Below are 21,619 nucleotides of genomic sequence, written 5' to 3' on the forward strand. Positions count from 1 at the left end.
GAACGTGGAGGACTTGGGTAGACAGCAGGTGCGCAGGTGGATCTACAGTCTGAGAGAGGAATTTTGCTTCATAACAAAAGGTATGTAACTTTTTCAGCCATCAATCTTTTTTACCTGATAGTATAAATCATATATCAAGGTATGATTTACAACATACAGCCAATATGTTGTATTGTAGGAGCTGTTTGTATAATACGTATAAGGAAGTAACAAAACATTCTTTCAGTACTCCTATTATACAGTATGTATAGTGTAGTGTTCCTTCTTTTGAATTAAGACTTGTTCACTGAAATGATGGCCAGACAACCAGTACTGCTTTTAATTCAACTTTACTGCAGGTTCACATGCGGCAGCATTAGAAATGGGCAGAGCATAAATAGAGTAGGGCAGTGATAGGTGCATCCAATCACCACAATGCTCTAATTAAATGTTCTCACAACATTATATTATGTTCCATGATATTATCAATTCTAATGCCTCAACATAACTATTTCAACTATTAATGTGTGTAGTTATAAATCTTAACCACGTATTAATTAGCCTGATTATCAGCCTGAAGCTGCGTGGAGCAAGGGGGAGAGGATTAAAATTTCCCTAAACCAATCACAAGAGATCCACGGATCCGCCTACATCTGACGTCATCGCACAGCTTTGTTTAGCAGATATTCGCTGATTGGTTTGTCGTTAGACCCACCCCCACCTCCGACTCTGATTTGATAGGTTTTTCTTTGACCGTGAAAATCCATAGGCTCACATTATGACACCAGACCAAGAGGAGCAGTCCACTTTTTTCATTCAGATTTTTATTAAGGCGAGAACAATTGGATCTATTATTGCATTGCAACTTTCCAGGAATACAAAGCCTGCAGTTTCTATTAGCTTGGATTCCCCATCGATGATGTCACTGGTAGACGGGTTTCTGAACTGTCTACAGCCCTCCTCTGAGACACAGACTGATTCGAAAAAAATTGTACCATTATATCATGAGCATTAGTGAGGACCTATTATATGAAGACTGGTTGAAAATGGGTGAAGTCATCCTTTAAGCTTACAAAAAGGCATTGTCTTCTTGATTTTCCAAAGCATGTTATGTCAGAGTTCATATAAAAAGCCATGTCAGCTCCATGGTAATTACTCTCCGTAGGAGATCTTGTTTTCACTTTCTAAATATGACACACCGATTGGTCAAGCCTCACGTGACACGTGACAATACGGTGAAATACTGTATAAATACATGGCATCACTTTGACAGTGTTTGCCACTGTCAAAGTGAGGTAAGACAGGAACCATCACGAAATGGCTGCATGGCTGATACATAATTGGCAGATAGGACAGATAGGACACTTATATAGACAGGAGGGATATGACACTTACACAGACGGATAGGACACTTACAGTACACAGACAGGACGGATAGGACACTTATACAGACAGGACGGATAGGACACTTATACAGACAGGACGGATAGGACACTTATACAGACAGGACGGATAGGACACTTATACAGACAGGACGGATAGAACACTTACACAGACAGGACGGATAGGACACTTACATAGACAGGAGGGATATGACACTTACACAGACGGATAGGACACTTACAGTATACAGACAGGACGGATAGGACACCTACAGTATACAGACAGGACGGATAGGACACTTATACAGACAGGAGGGATAGGACACTTACACAGACAGGAGGGATAGGACACTTACATAGACAGGACGGATAGGACACTTATACAGACAAGACGGATAGGACACTTATACAGACGGATAGGACACTTATACAGACAGGACGGATCGGACACTTATACAGACAGGATGGATAGGACAGTTAGAACATAATTAAAACATTCCCAACATTCCCAACACAAGTCTGGTAAGAGTGAGGTAAGACAGGAACAATCACGAAATGGTTGAGAAATGGCGGATACTGTAACAATTGGATAGGACACTTACACAGACAGGACGGATAGGACACTTACACAGACAGGACGGATAGGACACTTACACAGACAGGACGGATAGGACACTTACATAGACAGGACGGATAGGACACTTATACAGACAGGACGGATAGGACACTTATACAGACAGGAGGGATAGGACACTTATACAGACAGGACGGATAGGACACTTATACAGATAGAACATTCCCAACATTCCCAACAGCGGAGAGTTGTGCTCCGAGGAGCACTTTTTCTAGTATAACTTTATGTCCACCATTACATACTTCATGTGCTGTATAAATGCAGGGCTTATTTCCAAAACCTATTATTATACTAAAAATGTAATGGTAAATGCTTTTTTTTGTATTAAACACTTTTTTTTTTACTTATACTTACTTGCAAGAATTCTTGAAATAGCCGAGTCACACTCACACAAAAAAAGATTTACCCAAAATCTGGTGTCGTCCAGTGTTTCTCAACCTTTTCAGGCCGTGACCCCCCCAAATAATCATATTTGAACTAGGGACCCCCCACCCTGACATGCACTTGTAATTGTAGGAGTTGAGACATTACATTTAGTTTGACTCGGTTCCACAGATACATAATTGTGAAAATAGCCGATCTACAAGCTCACAACATCATGTGGGGATCCTGACCCACAGGGTGAGAACCACTAGTTGTCACCAGTCATTTGACAAGCTGTAGGTGTGTCCCTCCCTTGTATCTCATGTGTCCAGGAGGAAGAGAGGAGCAACAGGATCAGCAGCATGTTGTACGTTGAGTTACTGCAGCTGTGGAATGAGGCCGTGAAGTTGGCAGATGTCAAAGACTGGGAGGGAGCCCTGGGTAAACTGGACCAGATCACAGAGCCCACCTCCAGGACACTGTTCACCAGCGCCTCGGCCTACCTGGCCCTGGGCCAGGCGGAGGCTGCCCTGCAGGTTGGTTTGTGCACAATGAATGAGAGCTGGGTGCGGAACCGTGCATGGTTGAATTCAGCATGAGTATTTTACTGTGTAGCCTACAGGCTATTTATTCAGCTGGTCAAGCATTGAATCCTGTGTCAACAAAGAAAGCATTTGAGAATAAGTAAGTAGTCTAGTGTCTAGTCTATCCCCTTTTTCAATGGGTTAGACTAGAGAGCTACTTGAGTACCTGCCCCTTTGCCACAAATGTAGTGCCCAACATCCATGGCCAATATCAAGAAGAACATTTGACAAATAATTACAATTTAAATGAGCTGGCTGCCATCAGTCAGTTTTAGTTTCACTTTTTGCCTGATGCAGTGAGTCATAAGTGCCCTCCCACTTCATTAACCTGGCAGCTACAAACAACTTGACTGCATGGCACTCATCAAGCATGGTACTGTGGGTTCACTCCCCATCAATAAATTGTTGCTTTTACACGTAATGTTTTGTGCAGATTGGCTACAAAACTGAGATTGTTGTTAGCTTAGTTTGTACAGAGTGAGGTTAATTGCTTCCCCCCTATTTCTAATCAATGTGATGATTACGTAAACTGGCTGTAGCTGCAGAATTATTTCTCCCTTGTCTGCTATAATTGTTGAAGCATGTTACTGCATTATCTGTTTCTCACCTCAAATGTTTTCAGATACACGTTTTAGTGTATCGTTTACGTTTAAAACATGTAATGCATTATCCAGCCTAGCTGAACCAACAGTACCTCTATAATTAAAATCAAGTGTGTTTAAAGGAGGGTGAATGAAATTACATTTTTAATGACATTTTGTCTTTAAGCTGGATCATTGTGTCATAAATAGTTCACTTTGGAATGTATAGTCTTGCTTCATTAGCATAAGAGTTGAAATTGTGTGAAACGGTACGAGGAACCCCTTAAAATACCCCAGTCCAAAAATGTTCCTTTTTCAAAACTTTGAGCACCTGGCCCTTCATTGCTCTCTGCAATGCCCTGACCGTGGTTGGGAGTAGTGGGATGTCGAACTTATGACTATTGTGTGTAGGCAAACATTTTAAGATGACTAAAAACTTTAACTGCAAACCATATTGTGCCTTATTTTCAAGCAAGCCGCGCGTGTGTGTGGGTGTGTGTGTGTGTGTGTGTGTGTGTGTGTGTGTGTGTGCTGTATGTGTATATGTATATCCTTTTGTTTTCCTTTAAAGTGCTCTCCTCCCGTTTCCACATCCAGGCCTTGGACCAAACCATTGCCAAAGATGAGCGACTTGCTGTCGGATTCTTCCAAAGGGCTGCAGTCCTCATGCAGGTTGACAAGTGGGTGGGAGACATTTATTATAGTGATATACTGTACAGGTTTTAATGCATTTTAATGGTGGCTCTTATTCCTAGCACCTTAGAATTGAATAGCCGAACTACAAGCTCACAACGACTAGCATTGCGAGGTGTTGTGAGCTTGTAGTACGGCTATTTTCACAATGTTTGCCCCTTTCTCTCTTTCTAAAGGTCTTAAAAGTCATTAAATGGTAACTTTAGAAATGTGCAGATACCCTGTATACACTTATACTGTATGTTGTTTGTTTACTGTTGAGTGAGAAAACAATGTTGCACATTAAGCTAATCAAAATAATTTGGGGACCCCCTTTGGGGACCCGACCTCCAGTTTGGGAACCACTTTGCAGTAGGTCATAAGCACTCCACTTCCATGTTAACAGCCATCAGTAAAATCCTCAATGTTACTTTTTACTCTGAGAGTGAACATTTACCTTGCTCCTTATTGCTATGGTTACCATTATACATATATATGTAGGCATCTTCATATTGAACAAACTCGTCACAGAGGATTGATTATCTCCTCTTCATTGTCTGACAGGGAACCACAGCGTTGTCCTTTCTATGAATCTAGTTATGTCTATATAGATCTCCTTCTCCAACTACACAGTATATGTGATACATTCAGTTGCCCTTACACATTCTCCAGTCCCTAATTCACAGCACTGAAAAAATGTGAAATAGAGAATTATCAAAAGAAGGCGCTGAGACGTGTCATGGTGATAAACTTCCAAGATCGTGTCTTGCTGCTCACAAACTAAAGTCTCATTGTCAAAAGACTGTAGTAAATCCCAGGGAGGGAATTAATTGTTACACAATTAAAGTGGATGCCATAATATAACAAAAAGATACTGATGATCACATCCACTGAAAGGAAAAGCATTATAACAAATGACAAGTTAATTAATCACTTCAGCCTTTTATCCTAGGATTCATTTGATCTATGTCACATCATCGTATTCTGCTCATGAACAGCTCATTGTGAAACAAAAATTGACAAAGTCTTCCTCTCAAAAGGCCTCAACTTGGAGACATGAAATGTCTCTGTCTATAGATAGATGTGTCTCAGACTCTGTGTTTCTTCAGATTGGAAGAGGCTCTGTCAGACTGTATCTGGGCTCAAAAACACATGAGGGGGAACGTGGTCATCGACTACAAACAGCTGGGGCTGCGCTACAAACTCTACAGCTGGCAGGTCAGACCACTGACTGACACACACAGACACACACACACACACACACACACACACACACACACACACACACACACACACACACACACACACACACACACACACACACACACACACACACACACACACACACACACACACACACACACACACACACACACACACACACACACACACACACACACACACACAGTATAGAATGTAGACACTATCTTTTTCCTCTGTCCATAGTTTATTCACACCCATCATCACATTCACACTGTACCAGCCTACAGTCCCTCTCTCCTCTCTCTCTCTGCCATTAGAAGTGCTCTATATAGCATGAAGGCATTTAGAAGGAACAGACAGCCAGAGGGATTTATTGACGCATTAATACCACATTTTAAAACGGTCAAGAGAGACAGTGTTTTGTTTTTAGATGAACACTTGTGTGTATAGACAGATAATTAGTCACAAATACACACGGAACACTTAAGCTTACAACCAGTCAGTAAGATGAGTGAGGCTATGCAACCCGATCCTATTCAGCCAGGTAGGAATTTTATGGAGATTGTGGCTGGAATGCAGGGTTTAACCGGTGCTGTCTCATCCACATGAGGAGATAAGGACAGCCATGAATATGTTTCACTGTTTTGCGCAACAGCCACAAGGAAGTATTTGAGTCTTAAAAGACATCACTGCCGTGACAAGAAACTGTATGCAATGAATGAACTACAGGTAACCCTTGCAGGACCCTCATCCATCACATTAGCAGAATGACGGAATAAGCTTGCTGCGAGTGTACTGTACATTGTGTGTGTGTGTGTGTGTGTGTGTGTGTGTGTTTGTGTATGAGTCAGGTCTTGTATAACGCAGCAGCTGTGTACTGCCGGATGGGCGAATGGGACCAGGCTAAGAACATCCTCTTGTCGGCCTCCCAGGAGAAAGGAGGGGGCAGAGCGGGCATAGTGGACACTGTTTTGGATGGCATCTCTGTGAGTATCATAACCAATACTCATCAATGACATGGTGCTTAGGAAGCCTAAAGCTCTGGATCCACATGTCCACACGTTCTTTTACACTGTAAAATCCACCTCTTTCAACCTTGCATCCCTATTTTGGATTTTTTGGATCCGTACTCTGTACACAGTAAAACAGTTTTTTGTAAAAATAAAAATATATTTTTTTAAAAGGGCCCTAATGGACCCAACCATTTTTACACTCTCTGAGATAAATGAACACTGAGCATTTAACTGTGTACACACTGTACTTCTGCTGGTCAAGCATTGAATCCTGTGTCAATGAAGAAATATTATGGATAGGAGATAACTCCCAGCATCCCTATTCTGGGTCAAACATTTGGCAAAAATAGCCTATCTACATGCTTACAACAAGTCCCTTTGGACTTTTCCCTAGTGTACAGGGAAAAAGGGCTTGGACCTTGAATAGAACCCTGTGGGAACCGGGTCAACGAAGTATAAAGTTTTAAGTAGTTTAAGGGGGGGGGGACAGACTAAAACTGGAGCCACTGGAAAAGTACATTCAAATAGATCTCCACCTTTTTTTGGCTACAGATCCATATAAACGAAGAGAGATGTACTCGTGACCTACTGTTTTGGGCGTAAAAGTGCTGAACAGTGAACCTTGACAACAACCAAATTAAATTCCCCCTGTTCTGCCTATTCGACTTGATTAATTATTGGAAGAGAGAGAAAAGTGCTGGGTCAGGGGAAAAGTAAAGTTGTCGTGTTGAAATATTCATCCTTTTTAAGGGAATTGGCATTCAACTCATGTGTGATAAAATGATATATCAAAATACATCATAACATTTATATCATCATGTATAATTTTCTGTGCATTGACCTCCAGAGGGGTGAGGTGCCTGTTCCTCTAATGGTGCCAGAGGGGGGGGTGTTCCGACCCAGGAAGCAAGAAGTGGAGCAGCTCCAACAGAGAGACTTTCTAGGGAAAGCAAAGGTACAAGATCCCTGCAACTGGAGACCAATTCCCAGAGTGCAAAGTGCAATGTAAAAAATACTGTATAAGTGCAAAATAAAATTCATAAGTCATAGTAATGTCTTCATAAATCTTCATATCTGGTAACAAAACAGAAATAAGTTTGATCTAATACCACTGAAGAAATAATAATATCCAGAAACGAGTGCTTCCAAAAAAAACACAAACTACTGAGTCTCTGATGAATTGTCATGAATCCTGAATGTTTCAAACAATCTAGGGCTGTCAAAATGTTTTTGCTACATATAATTGTGCAGGGACCAGCCTTTATTTAAAGTTAATATAATATTAACCATACAATAATATTCATAAAGATTCAGGAATCATTTTAGATCATGGTATCACACATTGCAGGTTTTGATTTTCAAATTATTAAATTGAGGACTTCTAAGCTGCAAAAACATGTTCGTTACATTTTAGTTGGTGGCCTAGTTCTCCCACCTACAACCCAGTTCTGTCCAGGGCCCAGTTCTCCTGGTACATGAGGGGAAAACCCTAACTTGGTGCTTGGTTTGACTTTGTGCTTCCAGGTGATCACCTCCATGATCCCCAATGATGACTATGGAGGTTTTGAGCCACTCAGGATGCAGGTACAGTACGACAGGAACGTTGTGGCTCTATTTGGCTTATAAATGTTGTCAGTCTGTGTTTCTCTTGACTGTCCTTCCATCCTCACAACAGACACCTGGATTTTATGAGCCGAAGGTACGCGGAGCGCCTCCTCAGTGAGTATTGTCATATAAAGTGGCCGAACAGTGTCTTACATGTCAGTCCTACTGCAACTATTCTAGATTTCTAGTTTAACTTGAATGCAACAGCAAATGGCTGTTTTCAGAGGTACTGTACAGAGATTTAGATTGAACATGGTGCTGTACTGCATAAGTAATGTTCTTTCCTTGCTACCTCTCAGGGATTCCCGTTACATGCGTGTGCGTGTTCCTTACATGGGCCGGGGCCCGGGTCAGCTGACTGTGCCGGGATCGGCTATGGTCTTTGTGTTTAGTGAAGTGGACAGAGAGGGGATGGCTACTGTCATATATGATGGACAGGTAAGGTATTTTCTTGAACATTTCAAAAACAAGTGATGGCACGGCCAGTGCCATTACAGCAGAAGTTGCAAAAAAAATCATGCCTTGTGCTTTTTCTTTCTGTTGGTCTTAATTATCTTGCACTAATTTGATTGTCTGATTTGTTTATGATCTGCTTTCAGAAAGGTCTTCTGCCTATGACCTTGCTGGAGCCGGTAGATACCAAGGCATCCAAAGGCAAAATTAAGGTGCAGGGGAAAGGGAGAGGGGGGAGAGTGAAAGAGGGAGGGGAGGGAGAGACCCTATTTAACCCAATGCAATAACCCCAGCCAATACTGGGTACTGAACACTCTGAATGACGCGTTGCATTAATCTGGTGTAGATGTACTTAACGTCTACTCCCTGATTACCCAATTTTAGGCTCCCACTGTGCAGAGCTTTGGTTATCTCTCCTAGTCCCTTTGAATGAAGAAGAAAACTGTTGTGTCAGGGGAAAAGGGTCCTGTGTTGAAAATCTTTACTGTAATTTTCCCAACCTCAATTTTCTCTAACAAAAGATGCCGGTCTACTGCACGCTGAATAGTGGCGATAACTCGGGACTCTTTAGATGTTTTACTATGCAAATGAATGGCTAAGAGAAGAGTCTGTTTCCATGACGACTCAGTGTGTTTTTCTTTTTTTGCCCCAGAGTGTTCCAAGCGGGATTCCGCTCCCTCCAGGTTTTAAACCGCCCACTCGCCCACATACCCGGCCCAGACCTGCAATACCTGCTACACCTACGCCTACTGAGGGCAGGTCACACAGATCTGCAACGCAGTCTGAGGGTGGGTCACCCAGACCTGCAACACATTCTGAGGGTAGGTCACCCAGATCTGCAACACGTTCTGAGGGTGGGTCACCCAGACCTGCAACACATTCTGAGGGTGGGTCACCCAGACCTGCAGCACATTCTGAGGGTAGGTCACCCAGACCTGCAACACGTTCTGAGGGTGGGTCACCCAGACCTGCAACGCATTCTGAGGGTGGGTCACCCAGACCTGCAGCACATTCTGAGGGTAGGTTACCACCACAACATCCCTGTCTCTCATATTCTCTTCCTGTACGTGCTGTAATATTGTCACTGTCGGGTGGAAAGCTGTAGGTACTGTATGTCCAAAAATGTTAACTTTTCAGAAAATGGTGTTCCAATGGATCCAATGTAATTATTTAGTCATAAGCGCGTTAATACGTTTCGTTGGTTCAATACTTATAAAACCCACAGACACACTTAACCATTTTAACATATTTTTTTTTCTCTAAAAATAGACAATCTACAAGCGGATCTATGAGCTTGTAGATTTTTGCTACTTTTGTTTGACACTGGAGTTTGATGAAGTAGGGCATGGTATGCCAGTTAATCTAGGAATTTAAGCTTGTATCATGGCTCCAAGCGTTGTGGCTCACTCTATACAAAAGTGAGTTATAAATGCCCAATATAATTATCCCAAGTAAATGGATGTGTATGGCGAGGGTAATGCCAATGTGAAATGATGGATACATAGATAGATAGATGATAGAAAATCCCAGCGTTGATTTAACTCTGAAGAGGGTCCAAATGGAAACCAAATGGGTCCATTTTCTTTCCATTTGTACACTTTCTTTTGGAGGTAAATTAACACCAAGGACTTGATTGTGTATGCAAGCAGTGATTGAAGCATGAACTAGCTGGCTCTTTTATTTTCTCTTCAGCAAGTTTTGTCACAAACTCCACCTCACCACCTCCTTCCTACATCACTGTCGCATCATCACCATTGCCAATGCCATCCTACCCCACTGTCACCTCACCATCACCCCTGCCACCGTCATCACCCCCGCCACTGTCAGAGACGCCAAGACGCAAGCACACACACACAAGCAATTCAACCACCCCCCAGGTACGCATTGTAAAGTGGAGCATGAATTGAAAACTGAATTCTTCTTCAGCGATTCAGTTTCCGACACACAATTGGTTCCCTTTTTTTCTACACAGTCTAAATATAGAAGCATTGTGTGAACTTGAGAATAAAATGCCTTTGTAAGACCTGCACTTAACAGAGGTAGAATGCTGATGTGTCCTGATTAAGTCACTCTTACGCTCAGGGGAGAAAGAGGTAGTCAGCAGTCGGATATAAATATTCACATGGATTGTTGGAGACCATCTTCTGTGCCTAGGTGTGTCAGAGAGAGCTAAATCAACTCTCAAAAGAAAAATATTTGTTGTGCCTATGCCAAAATAATCACAGCCTTCCTGCTCTATTTTTGCCATGAAATGCCTGCCTGTATTTGTGTTTCAGGAAGATGCCAGTTAAGGCAGACAAGAAACCTCTCTCTCTGCTAGTCATTGATCATTTTTGAAGCATCTGCTTCTTAAACACAATGGAGATTATCAATGATCAGATCTAGATCATCAAATGAACTTTTTCCTTCTGACTTCATCAAAACGGATCAAAACAAAAGTTCACACAACAGCATGTTTTTCTGTACTGCTGTAGGCTTCTTCAAATTGCTAATAAAGTATTCAATCAATCAATCTTGCTGCTCCACCACATTTACTACACCACCACAATTTTGATCTTCGTCTGACTTCACCAAGTAATAGCATTCTGTAGCTGATGTTTCTCTTTTGACAATTTTGACTGTATTCAATTCAAGAGCTGCAATATGGTGACAGATATTCTCTCAAATAACTACTTTATTTAAATGCAATATATTTAATAGGAAAATCTCTCCAGCAACATTTAGTACTGACGCACACAATACAAAGGCAACAGGACCTGAACAACAGTTTGCATATATTTATCTATACTGTATCTATCGCATACCTGAAGCGATATGAAACCATTTTCAGCTGAAGGATACACGCAGCTTTATCCTGGGGAACCAAAAGGTCCAGGAAAAGTTAAATGGTTGTGCAATGGTGTTATCTGTCATGGTGTGTTCTGAGAGAATGCTGATGGGGTAGCAGTAACACAGGGGAAGGACCCAAATGCAGACCACCGGAGGCTGGCCAGGAGCAATTCAATTGGATTCATTAAATCACACAAAAGATACAAGGCTCACTGATAGCTGAAGCAGGCAAGGGGTCAAAACCAGGAAGGCAGTACATCACAGGCAACACAAAAAAAAACAGGGAGCCGGCAAAAATCCAATATCCAGGCAGAGACAGGCAAAAGGTCAAACAAAATACTCAGTTTAGGCAGGTAATGGTATTACAGGTTCCAGAGATGGGACTCAACACAGAACATAAATATTAAACCTGAGATGGGGCAAGCAGTGAGTGGGGGTGATCCAGTTAAGTAGCAACAGGTGAGAAGATGGGCGGTCAGGTGGGGAGGAGGGAAAGTCCAGGAGCATCTTCTGGATAAGTGGAGAATAGCGGATCTGGTGAAACAAAGAGACATACTGTACCTGTATGTGACTGCAGAGAAGGGACAAAGACAGATGTGACTGCAGAGTAAAGCCAGAGACAGAGAGACAGATGTGACTGCAGAGTAAAGCCAGAGACAGAGAGACAGATGTGACTGGAGAGGAAAGGCAGAGACAGTCGTGACTGGATATGAGAGACAGATGTGGCCGGAGATGGGTGACAGACAGATTGTGATACCTGCCTGCTACCTTTCCACAGGGGTAAAATTGATACCATATCCATTGGGAGGATTTCCAATGGGTTTGTAAAACACATATGTCTTAATAAATACCTTCCATTCTGTTTCTTCCCCAGCCCACAGGCTTAGCCCATGGAGGTGACTCTGTGGACTCGGTGGACTCAGTGGACTCTGTGGACTCTGTGGTGGTGAAGGTGCACTTCAGATATACGGTGGCTGTTAAGGTGCCACTGGACACGTCATACCATGAATTGAGGGAGCAAATTTCACACAAACTGGGCCAGCCAGCCAGTCAGTTGCGCCTCAGGTATCATCAGGGCTCGACAACCCATTTCTGTCACCTTGAATTTCAACAAGTGCTGTTGGCACTCTAAAAATAAACCATTTTTTCTCCTCTCTCTCATCTTCCCTCCCTTCTTTACACTGTCACGTTTTTGTCTTAGAATAAACAAAAGGTACCTCATATTCATTGCTCTGTATTTAAAAAAGAAAATAATTATATTTTAAAATATGAGATTGTTGTTGTGTGCGCGGCTGCGCTCTCTGCATACATTTAAAAATAGCCGATCTACAAACTCACAAGGCGTTGTGAGCTTGCAGATCGGTTATTTTCAGTATTTTGAAAATGGTTTGTAATCTTTTGCCTATATAACGACATGCCCAAAATAGGGATCAATTATTAATACATTGTTTTGTTAAATGTATACATTTATTTTTTATAATCCATTAAATCGATTGGTTTGATTGAACTGACCCGTACTCATCTCTATGCCCTCCAGACGTAAGCTGCATTGCTCTCAGGTGCTGCAGCCTCTAGAAGAGGATACAGAGCCTCTGCTGCTGCTAGCAGAGGCTGGCAGAGCCACCCTGTGGTGTCAGGTAAGATCAGTGGTTCTCAAACGTTTTCACGTCAAGGACCCCCAAATTGATATGTATTTGGTCGAGCCCCCCCCCCTCCCAATCTAAAATGTTTTTCAAAAATATTAACATTTTCAAAAATAGCAGATATACAAGCTCGTGGCACGAAGTCACACGCTGTGAGCTTGTACATCTGCTGTTTTTTAATAGCCAACCCTTAATGCTGAGTGCCAAGCAGGGAGGCATTGGGTCCTTTTAAAAAATATATATTTTTTGGGGCTCTTCTGCCCTAATGATAGTATAGTGGAGATGGATTGGAAACGGGAAAGAGAGACGGGCAAAGATCATCGGGCTCGAGACTTGAGCCCGCGATGCGCTGTCAGTCATCAGAGCCTATGTGTGGTATGTGCCTGGACCGCTAGGCCAGCAGGTGCCCCAGGTATTGGGTACCATTTTTATAGTCTTTGCTATGACCCGGCCGGGGAATTGGGGGTCCCAATATCAGGGCGGACACTCTAACCACAAGAGCTGGTTTAATGTAAATAGGTAATGGGTTGCAAATATAGTAGCTTGCCAAACAACAGACTTGAGTATTATAAGTTCCTAAATGACACACATGCACACAAACACAACATTATGTATTTACACGCCCCCCCGCCCACACACACACACACACACACACACACACACACACACACACACACACACACACACACACACACACACACACACACACACACACACACACACACACACACACACACACACACACCACTTTCATGCATCTGTAATACCCAGCTGATATAACTGATTGCAATGGTTAGTACATTTCTAATTTAAAATCTGTTGCATGCTTCCTTTCGCTGGTGTGGTGTATCTCAGACTGAGCACCCCCTGGCCAGCCGTACCATCCTCTACCAGATGGTGGCACTGTATGACTACGTTGCTGATGGCCCTGAGGACCTGGAGTTCAGTGAAGGAGACACCATTGACATTCTGGGCGAAGGTGAGGACTGTAGGGGTGGAGGGAGGGAGACATTGTGATGCCCCTTTCTCAATCTGTTTGTCTGTCGGTTTGATTGAAAATGCCCTCTTTGTCTGTCTCTGTCCCACCCTACCTCAATTACGTCTCTGTCTCGTTCTCTCACTATTTTTGTCTTGATGGGCTCTCTCACTCTGTCTGTCCACTGTCTTGCTTTTTCTCTCTGTCTCTCACTTTTCCTTTCTGTTAGCCCCCTCCCATTTAACACTCTCTCTCTGTATCTGTCTGTGTGTCTGTCTCTCCCTCCAGTTAATGAAGAATGGCTAGAGGGACACTGTGCTGGAAGCATAGGTATCTTCCCAAGCTGTTTTGCCTACAGGGAAACCCCCAATGTGGAAGACGCCACCAGCCCAGATGGGCAACACACCACTAAGCGTAATGTGGAACACAACACCAACCCCAATGTGGAAGATCACACCAAATTATAAGATGGTCCAGACAGATATGAGACCAGGTTGATGTCCATCAGAAACTACCTTGTGAATATCCGTATTAGCTTGTATATTGTCCCATATCAACCAGTGATGCACAGCGATAAAGGACCAGTGACTGTTCTTATATTGATGGTAATATAAGTCCCCTTCAGTTCATTCAGAACATTTAGATTTTTCATTTGGGCTTCAATTATAGCTAGATAATGATCATTTAAATTAATATTATGCACCGCGAAACGGGGATAGACTGCTGCGCTCTGGCTGATACCGACAATGAGCCTCACCGACCTACTTATCTATGTACCTAATATCAGCTTAAAGTTTATAGTCTATTTTAATAATAAAAGTGTAGCAAAACTCAGAGGAGTTCATATATATAATAGGCTTAAGGGAGAATTTGACTTCTCTTGGAGATGAGGTCGGCTTTATGTGGTTTTGTATTTAGAGATTCTCATATTGCCTGTAGTAATCTTTCAGAGAATTGAATCAATCTAGAAGCAATTGTGTCAGGTCAAAAAGATTTGGCAACGGCCAGTGGTGAATTGCATGGTTCGCAGATTCGAACATCCGTGATCAATAGCTCATAAGTGAAATGCTGTTAAAACACAAACTATGCCTCTTTCCTATACTGCAGTAAGCTACAACTAAATTTTCATCAAAACAAGACTTCCTCCAGTCAGGCTATGCTGAAGTTTCAGGGAGGGGGCACTCAACACAGATACAATCGATTTAATATTTTTATTTTGTTTCTTTATTTTCTTACTTCACTGTTTATGTACTGTTATTAAATATCCTGCCAGTATAGGCTACTGGAATTTAGAGAAAACCCCATGGAGAAGGGGTGGGTCAGGCTTAAGGAATAATGAACAAAGTTGCAGGTGTTTTCTGTGTCTTAGTCATAATGGTACGGCTGTATTACTGTGTTATTGCCAGTTTAATTGTTGTAAACCTGCAAACCTTGTGTAAGATATAACAAATAAAAAATTGGTTAGAGGAAAAAAAAAAGGCATGCCCTCCCTCCATCTGTCTGTCTGGGGCGTGTGCGGGATTGTGTGCAAGTACTATGAAAAGGGGCAATTAAGAATATAAAGGATAAAGGACTGTCATTACACCATTACGGTGCAAGCAGAGTGACAGGCTGTATGGACTAGAGACAAACCTTTGGACAGTGAACACATCGTGAAGTATAGTGTGGCATGTTGTCATCACCAGCACAAACATGACATTAGCCTAAAGGCAAATTCATAGTCCAGACGTACCATGCACGAACCGGACTCCACTGGGGTGTGTGCAGACTGTAAAGACTGGAGCTCAGAATTTCAACTGCCCCGTGCAGTGTCAAGATCAGCCTGCTTTATTAACCAGGAGCCACTAAATAATGGAAAGGTCTCTGCAGAAAGTTCAGCTGTGTGTTCTATATGTTTTTTAAATCTTGTTTTCACAGGTATTATAAGTATTCCCATGTATTTTATGCCTTCCTCTGTGAGACATTAAATAGATTGTTTCACTCTAACACATGCCTTAACACACACGCAGTACACACATTTTCACGCATGCACGCACACTCATTAGATTGTGTGTCACAATTGGCTCTATTTCACATCATCTGATTAAAGCTACGACTGCTTAATTGGCAAAACTAATCTTTCCATTAAAAGTTTTAAGAGCCATTCATAAGAAATACTGCAAAGATCTTGGGGCTTGGTGATTTACTTTGACTCTGGGAAAATAAAAGGGAATTATAGTACACATGATTAAGCATTTAAATGGCATTGAATTATAAACAAGACTGGGTCTAACGGCATGGATCTCAGACTTCATGCATGGCCAGTCTTAGGTGTAAAATCAGCACTATGACATCAGCACTATACTATGATGTCAGCAAGGTTTCAGCCAGATTTGACTGTCATTGGTATTCAGTATAAAAACAATTGGGGAGATGTTTCCTTGGCCTATTGGCAGTGTGCACCAGAAATTTGGTGATGTTCGGTCCAGTGGTTAGCGCGCGCACACACACACACACGCACACGCACACGCACACGCACGCACGCACGCACGCACGCACGCACGCACACACACACACACACACACACACACACACACACACACACACACACACACACACACACACACACACACACACACACACAGACACATGCCCTATTCTAGATGGCTCAGTCTGTGGGAGCCACAGCATAACATTTCACCAAGTTATGCAAAAGATGTTACTATTCAAACTGTTTTTATGTATATACAAAGACAGAATCAAACAGAAACAAATATATACCACATACCTAGGTACGATAACAGAATAACATAAGAGTCAAATAAAATAAAGTAAAATATTCATGGGAGGGGGGGGGGGGGGTTAACAAAAAATGGTTGCCATATCTTGTCAAATCTCTGGATGGAGCCACGTGTGTATGTATTACAACCTCTCCAGCTTAAGGTGAGACACACTTAACCCAGTGTGTATGAGATGGAGATGCTGTTGATTTCCAATTAAAAAGGATAAGAAGAGATGAGAAGGCTATTGCCTCTGATTGAGAGTTAGGAAATTAAACATTTTCTGGAGCAATTCCAAACATGCCTGTGATAGACATGTTGTGGTAGCCATTTGCCTGGGAGTTACAGTACATGCGTCACCTTGTTTGGCAGATGGGGAAACAGCTGAGCTGATAAACATTTGCCATTAGATTCCTCATGTGGTTTAGAGGGGAAAAGTATAGCAGGCAGGAAAGGATCTAATTCCTTCCTTTTTGCTGATGTTCCCCCATAGTAAAGTGTCTGTGGCACTAAGTTGGAACTACTGTACTGTAGTGACCTATAGCCAAGCCAGTACTGTTTCCTAATTCAGTTGAGATGGAACGCTTCCAAAATGTACCAAAGCCGATAATGTACAGTTAGGTATGCAGTCTCCATAGCCTACGTCTATGCATCTCGGCAGTGGAGCTAAAATAGCACTCAAAAGACGCTGTATATTACTAAGCATTGCTTGGCCTCGAGACCATTGCTTGCTCTGAATGAGTAGGAAGCGTGCTGGTCCTGCCATTAATTGTTGGAGGGAAATGTCAGGTGCTTTTAGTGTTCGTCAGAAAAAGTATATCTAGCCCTATTCACTTACTGTTAAAAGGAGGCCTCTAATTATCAGCCCATTCTCCTGTTTGTGGAATCGACGCCCACCTTCCCTTTGCTAGAGATAGAGAGAGCGAGGTTGAACACTGTAGTGTCCGGGCTGTTGGCTGGGAGAGACTTCCCAGCATGCCTTGGGGCATGCATGTGTTTGTTATGTTTGTGCAAGGGAATGTGTTTATTGGGCTTAATGTGTCATGGGGTTTGTGTGTTTTAATGATAATACACAGTGCTCAATGTATTATACGGCGCCCCCCTTTCCCTTCTATGAATGAGTTGAGTTGGTTTGCTTGTGTTGTGAATAAAAGTGTTAGAAAATGTTGTCATCGTGACTACACTTTCTGATCTGAAATCATTACATTGGTGTCAAAAGTGGGCTGAAAGAGATGGAGGAAATCCTCCTCCTCTGCCTGGTGCCATCCTGCATCGCTGAAGACACTCTTGAAGAGGAGACCAACACAGCGCTGGAAGAAAGCCACCAAGAGGATGCTTGCCACCGGGTGATACAGGAACAGGAATAAACCTCTGAAAGAGGCCGATCTCTTCCGCTGGCCAGATGGCGCCAGTGTATCCCGAGATTGCTTGGGATACACTGCATGGACCCATAATGGTTGCCCCCCTTGGGGTTTACAGCATCCGGCAGTGAGCTAACTGTTCTCATGAGCGCTTTGGTGCAGCGATTTGCTTTTGAGAATGAGGCCAGGGAACAACTGTCCACCAGATTGAGAGAGAGAAATGAGAGAAACGGAGCTCATGCCGTCAAGTTGCACAGACGTATCCAATGCAGCTATCCCACATTCCCAGGCAGTTGGCACTGCAAGCGTTTGTTTGGGGACTCCATTCTGATAATCTTCAGGATATCTGCGTATCCAGCCCACAGACATTCCACAATGCCCTCAAGGAAGCAGAGTGCGTAGAGCCCATACTACTGTACATTCCACCAACCATGGTCCGAGTGCCCACGTCAGCATGAGACAAGCAGATTGTGGGGAAGATTAAATGATCGGTGAGGGGTTTTCAGTCTACCCCCACCAGTTACGCATGGGAGACATAATGGCTGCCAACGATGCAGGAGAGTGAGCACAGATGCAAGGTCACGGACTGCTCCCAATAGCGGTGGCCAATAGAAGGCTATACCCACGAATTCTGGCTGGCTGACACCCAGGACGAGCGCATCATCGGATTGGATTTATTTGGGGAGCCATGGTGCATGTTACTTTTTGTAGCCTATATGTTTATTGCCATACACCACAATAGTGAGGGGTAATTACTCCCCTCTATGCCTCGCATTGAATTGGTTGTGCTTGCGTTGTGAATTAAAGTATAACGGCTGCTATGTACAGACATTACACGTTTGAGTGCTTGATCTTGAGTGACACATCCAATGACAACATAAGCTACAGAAGCCTACAGTATTTCCCAGAAACTTATTATGCATCATACTGTGCATTCTACTCCTAGAGGTACAGAGCATATTCTTTGAGACTGCCTTGACAGGGAGAAATTCACTGGTGTTTCTCCCAGACTGGCAGCCACGAGAAATCAGATCAGTGCTACAAAGCATAAAAATATTATTAAAATAAATAATAACCAAACCTTTAGCTATCTACAGATAGGTCTACAGGTCTATCTATCTACAGGTCTATTGACTTCCAAATTATTTTGCAGTCATTGCTTGATTATGGGTCAGTAATGGGATTCTGTATGCCCTTTCATTACTGTGGAAGACACACATAAGCATAGCATACACAGCACTGACCCAGCTGCCTATGGGTGTGTGGTATGCTGGGTTAGTGTAAGTGACTGAATGATTGTTCCCTGCACAACACAATATTGATTCACTCATCTGTCTCTGGCAGTAATTGTAGGCAACTCCTTGCTGTACAACATTGCTTTTATGCACTGTTATGCTATCTCCACATACAATGTATGCTCAAACAGAGACAGAAACGAAAAATCTAAACATAAAAAGAAACAAAAAGACTCTCCAATCTCTCCATCTCCAATATGGGCATGAAAGAGACATGGACAAACAGACTCAGAGATCTCCATAACTGGAGGGGCATGCGTTCCCAATGGGCATCGGCCTAGTAGCCTACTATAAATGACAATTCTCTGTGCGTGTGTGTGTATCTGTCTGTCCTTTGTGTATGTAGCACTACCCCTTTAAGGGCAGTTCATAAAAGGGGTGGCCAGGTTTGTGGCCTTCTGTTTGGCCAGAAGCCTGCATTTGGGTGTTTGGTGAAGGACTTGGAGGCTTTAGGTTTACAGCCTAATACTGGGTAAGGAAACTTGGGAGCCAATGTTGATGCTTTTGTAATTCATTTTGGCAATATGGGGACATGCTGAGGATGCCACCCTTTTCACATTGTCCTGTTATAGCGCCACCATGCGGCCGATTTTTGCCAAATAATTTTTTATATTACTCCTACAGATTTTGTCCAAACATTAGGCAAATCGGTACACATTATCTCTATAGTCATGTGATCAAAGCGGCTCTGTCCGATTTTTCATATTCCATCCTGATTGGCGAATTCCGAACATTTCTGGCCCACAATAACCTACCTGACCTGGTGGAGACCTTTTTTCTAGTTTTGTTGTATTTTTGCTATATTTTGTATAATGTCTGGGATGCATCAGTACTGAGGGGTAACCAGATGTTTTATGTGTGATTTATTGTAGGAAGGAGGACAACTAACCTTTCACTGTTTTTCCCACCCGTGTCATATTTGATATTAGAGACTGGGTTTTGATAAAGATTGTGGATTTTGTTTGCTGTGTTGACTTATTTACTTCATTTGCTCTTGCGTATTTATATTACTTTGATTTTCTTATTGGCTGTGTAGGACTACAGTAGGTTGGAGGCCCCTTTAGTAGGCCCTGAAGCCTTCTTCCCCTATCGCCTATTTACCCCTTGGGCCCATTTTAAGATCTTGACTTCCCAGTTATAATAACCCCCCTTTGTATTTTAACCTGACTTCATTTTGACACTTGTTGAATAAACTTGACACTTTTGATACATCAGCCACTGGTTCTGACTGTTCATTCTGAACCTGTACCCATTTGGGGAACCTTACCTTGTTCAGTTACATTGTCCAGCATATATATTTATACACAGTGTATGGTTAATGTGTTTGTAGGATCCCTCACTCCTATATGTGAGGGTAGTGCAGTCATTTCCTCAGCTGTGCCACATGTATTTCGAGAAAATATTCGACCGATGGACTTCAAACGCGCCGTGCATATTGCTGAGGACCCGAGGGAGTGTAGTGCCCGCTGTGAATTCGGTCTGATCAGCATTTGCCCAGAATCTCTGATCCAACTGATGCTGTATGCCCTTTTATGCCAATAAATGCACAACCCTGATGTCAACAATATGACATCATAGTACTGTCAATGTCATAGACGGCGGCTTCCAAATATTGGGTACTGCACTAAGTACTCTGACAACAAGTACAACGGGCACTGCATAACTGAAGGGGCATGCGTTCTGACTAGCCTTGGATCAGAATTGTTGTAGAGTTCTTTCATCAAGTCTGGCATTTGTGTATCTACGCCAGTGGTGGAAGAAGTACTCACATTACGTCTGTCTGTCTCTCTCCCTCTCTATTTCTGTCTCTTTCACATATTCGGATTATTTCCTAATGCTTCTATAAAGTCACTATAACTAAAGTACTGTCTTGTGAATTGCTAGCTTACAGTACCAGTCTTAACAGAATATAGAATGAAAGGCTCAGCCCTAGGGACATGATGAGGGTTTCATTTAGAAATGGAAGTGAATTAATCATGTACAGTATGAAGGTAAAACCTTACTTTCACCCACTCTATAAGCAAGTGCAAACATCAGCAACATCCCATAATGAAACTAGAAAAGTGTGCTCCTCAGAGCACAGGTCTGAGCACAGGTCATATGTGAAGATAAAACCTTACTTTCAGCCACTCCAGCCAGTGCAAACTGTGGTCTTCAACAGATCAATATTATTTTGATGCTGTGTCCACCACAGCAACATTCCATAATGACTAAAAGTGTGCTCTTCAGAGCACAGGTCATGTGTGAAGATAAAACCTTTCTTTCACCCACTCTTGAAGCAAGTGCA

The 21,619-nt window shown here is 42.6% G+C and overlaps 1 protein-coding gene across 4 annotated transcripts; it reads left to right on the forward strand.

The window, feature by feature from the left end:
* Positions 1-15,378, forward strand: noxa1 (NADPH oxidase activator 1). 4 transcript variants are annotated; one of them, XM_084054280.1, is made up of 16 exons: positions 1-80; positions 2,691-2,894; positions 4,121-4,203; positions 5,305-5,413; positions 6,250-6,384; positions 7,259-7,366; positions 7,936-7,995; positions 8,087-8,130; positions 8,316-8,454; positions 8,616-8,681; positions 9,122-9,488; positions 10,162-10,346; positions 12,173-12,363; positions 12,836-12,935; positions 13,797-13,920; positions 14,206-15,378. In XM_084054280.1, exons 2-16 carry the CDS (start codon positions 2,721-2,723, stop codon positions 14,382-14,384), a joined length of 2,064 nt encoding a protein of 687 aa, XP_083910406.1. In that variant the 5' UTR covers positions 1-80; positions 2,691-2,720; the 3' UTR covers positions 14,385-15,378. The 4 variants fall into 4 exon arrangements, with proteins under 4 accessions (XP_083910406.1, XP_083910408.1, XP_083910409.1 ...); XM_084054282.1 differs by having other exon boundaries at positions 9,122-9,389; XM_084054283.1 differs by having other exon boundaries at positions 9,122-9,356.
* Positions 15,379-21,619: the final 6,241 nt, after the last annotated feature.

The sequence above is a fragment of the Gymnoscopelus microlampas genome (assembly GCF_963454915.1).
Source record: "Gymnoscopelus microlampas genome assembly, chromosome: 4".
Classification (NCBI taxonomy): domain Eukaryota; kingdom Metazoa; phylum Chordata; class Actinopteri; order Myctophiformes; family Myctophidae; genus Gymnoscopelus; species Gymnoscopelus microlampas.

Bases quoted from the DNA above. Each gene is read 5' to 3' on its own strand.
- noxa1 (XM_084054280.1), top strand. From the start codon at position 2,721: ATGTTGTACGTTGAGTTACTGCAGCTGTGGAATGAGGCCGTGAAGTTG. The intron at 4,204-5,304 runs GTGGGTGGGAGA...GTGTTTCTTCAG, and splicing joins GTCCTCATGCAGGTTGACAA to ATTGGAAGAGGCTCTGTCAG. The intron at 8,682-9,121 runs GTGCAGGGGAAA...TTTTTGCCCCAG, and splicing joins CATCCAAAGGCAAAATTAAG to AGTGTTCCAAGCGGGATTCC.